This window comes from Lolium perenne, chromosome 4 (genome assembly GCF_019359855.2).
Source record: "Lolium perenne isolate Kyuss_39 chromosome 4, Kyuss_2.0, whole genome shotgun sequence".
In the NCBI taxonomy this organism is placed as follows: Eukaryota; Viridiplantae; Streptophyta; class Magnoliopsida; order Poales; family Poaceae; genus Lolium; species Lolium perenne.
In genome coordinates, this window is record NC_067247.2 from 366,915,456 (window position 1) to 366,918,297 (window position 2,842).

At 57.6% G+C, this 2,842-nt stretch overlaps 1 protein-coding gene across 1 annotated transcript; it reads right to left on the reverse strand.

Moving 5' to 3' along the window:
• Nucleotides 1–395: 395 nt before the first annotated feature.
• On the reverse strand, nucleotides 396–2,242 carry LOC127349144 (xyloglucan galactosyltransferase KATAMARI1 homolog). Its single transcript, XM_051374924.1, has one exon. It carries the CDS (start codon nucleotides 2,065–2,067, stop codon nucleotides 523–525), a length of 1,545 nt encoding a protein of 514 aa, XP_051230884.1. The 5' UTR covers nucleotides 2,068–2,242; the 3' UTR covers nucleotides 396–522.
• Between the last annotated feature and the right edge of the window lie 600 nt (nucleotides 2,243–2,842).

A 2,842-nucleotide genomic window follows, 5' to 3' on the forward strand; every position in this document is an offset into this window, starting at 1 on the left:
TGTGTGGCGAACTGGCTAGACCAGACCAGGTGCGAGGGGGTCATTTAGAGCGGACCAGGTGCGCCTTCCTCCGCCAGCGTGGCTAACCGTTGCCTGCCACGTGCACAAAACCGGATGGGCAAACAACCTCGCACGTCCTCAGGGGGTCAAATACCCGGTTTTGCAGATATTAGAGGGTTAAGTGTGCCATTTCATAGTTGAGGGGGTGATGCGCTCCTTTTTCAATACTTGTGGTTATGTATACTTTTTTCTATTTTGGATTGATTTTTTACATCTCTAAATAGTACTAATAACTGCAACACAAATTTGTTTTTTTTTTCTAGAATGTGGAGTAAATGAGAACGGAGGAATACGATATCAAGAGAAGATGGAAAGACCACCTGAGAGAACAAGTGTACATGTGAGATCAAATTTTATTTCAAACCGTTGTATATCTATTTTGCTGAACAGAACTAAGGACAGACAAGCTCAACATGCTTCAGCAGCATTGCATCTATTTTGCTAAACTTGGCACTCTTCTCCCTAATTATCGGACCTAACTTTCCTAGTCGCCTTCGTCGCCGTTTGCATGAGAACATCCCCTCTCGCGGATGACGCCCCTTGATCATCCATCTCCTTCCTCAGCTTGTTGACCCTCTTGATGACGGCCTCCACCGTGAAATCCACTGCATCCTTGAGCGTCTCCAGCTTCGACCTCGGGTCCGCGTACACCAGCCTGGGTATCAGCCCGATCACCGTCTCTGTCATCTGCTCCGCCACCTTTTGCGGGATCCTCCGCAACGTCTCCTCCACGCTGCTGGCGTTGCCGCTCCGGATGTCCTCCTCGGAGATGAACACGGAGTAGGAGGCGTGGTCGTCGGGGAGGTGCCACCGGTACTGCCTGTACGCGGAGTCCAGGTGGAAGAACACCGGCACGCAGCCGGCGAGGATGGCGTCGAACACCGACCGTCGTGTGTACGTGTCGCCCGGCGGCTGTAGGCAGAAGCGCGCCGTCTGGAACACGCGCATGAAGGTGCTGGGGACGAGGCAGCGCTTCTCTCCCTTCCGGCACTGGACAAGGTTGCAAGAGCTGGAAGCGTTGCACTCCCTGATGAGGTTGTGCCGGATGGAGGTCGGGTCGCCGGGGCGCTCGCCGCCGGCGAAGGCGAAGAGCCAGTCACGCTTCATGCCGCGCATTCTGTGCTGCCACTGGAGGATGTCTGCGTCCTTGGCCGGGTGGAAATAGGTCGGGTAGGGCACGGCGAAGTCGAAGTCCGTCCACGGCGCCTTCTCGACGAAGAGCACCGTCATGTTCTGCACCGCGGGTAAACGGAGCAGCTTGTTGCCCCACTCGGAGTCGCTGTCCGTCTGCCTCTGGTGGTCCCACGCCGTCCTCCCGGACATGAAGAAGTGATCGCGCCCGCCCATGGCGCGCCACTCGGGCCGCCGCGTCAGCCATTCGACGAGCGCGAGCGGCGTGCCGTCCTTGGCGGTGGCGTTGTTGCTCCACAGGTGCTGCACGACGTCGAAGCCGGCGTAGTAGGGCACGAAGACGGCGGCGGCGCGGGCGGAGTCGTTGGTGAGGCAGCCGTACTGGCGGACGCGGCTGTGGAAGATGACGTCGAGGCCGAAGTGGTCGGTGGCGTACCAGCCCCGGTCGGCGAAGGCGCCGTCCGCGTTGTCCAGGGGCGCGCCGAGGCCGGCGTTGGCGAGGTACTGGCACATGTCGATCCACTGGTACCAGTGGCGGCAGTTGGCGACGATGTCGGCGTTGAAACGCGGGGGCAGGTCGTGGATGTAGAGGTACCGTCCACGGCAGGGGTCGCTGGCGTTGGCGTTGCTGCGGCGGTGCGCGTCGCCGCCCCTTGCCGCGGCGGAGAGCGCGCGTGAGGAGGTGGCGGTAGGGAGCTTCTTGAGCTGCGCCTCTTGCAGGGAGTGGAAATGCAGGTGGGACGGCGGGTGCGGCGAGCTAACCGGAGGCGCGTCGAAGACGGAGCGGTGGCAGTAGACGATGAGGAGCCATGGCGTGACCGACATGGCGGCGAGCAGGAGGAGGCGAGGCAGCCAGCGCTGGCCGCTCTTCTCCATGGTCTCTCACTCTCACTCTTGCACGTCGCAGCTGGAGCCTGGAGAGGTCCCGAGTTCTCAGAGCGGTGCAGTGTAACAAGACGTGCCAGAATCTTGAGATCGATGGAGCGAAGAATCAGATCGGCCATCTCTGACTTTTTTCCCATTTGTTTCAGCTTTCAACGAGCTCTGACTTTGTAATTACGAGCTGTACAGTAATCAAACCACAAATTGATGTGCTAGCAACGACCGAGGAGAATGCATGTGTTGCTATACATGGAATCATCGGATCCCTCGATGTATTTGAATCCCCAACATGCAAGTCGACGATCTGCCAGCATTGACCCTAGATCGACGCGATTCCTTGAGATCGGACACATGGGTCGCAGAGCAATGCGAGCGCCCTCGATCGCGCCGCCTTGTATTGTATCCTGCAGTAGCTTCGAGACCGCGTGGGAGTGTGGGATTGATCAAGGAAAAGAGAAGAAAGTCTCAGCTCCGGCACCGTAACGCACGGTAAGGACTTATTTTCTGCTTGCCCTGCCTGCACAGATCGATGCATCCGTCCCCAGGTTTCGACCAAAGACCATGTCTTTTCTGATAAATCGTCGGCGCTGCTAGGTTTCCGGGAAGAGTTAGGGAACTTGCAGTAACACTACACATACGGACTCATTTTTACAAAAAACCAACTTACGGGCATACGTGGAATCACGCCTCGCGTTTACAGCCCTACATTCACGGAGGAGGAAAAGGCGTAGGCCAACCAACTGTTTCCACGTATGTCCGTAAGCTCAAT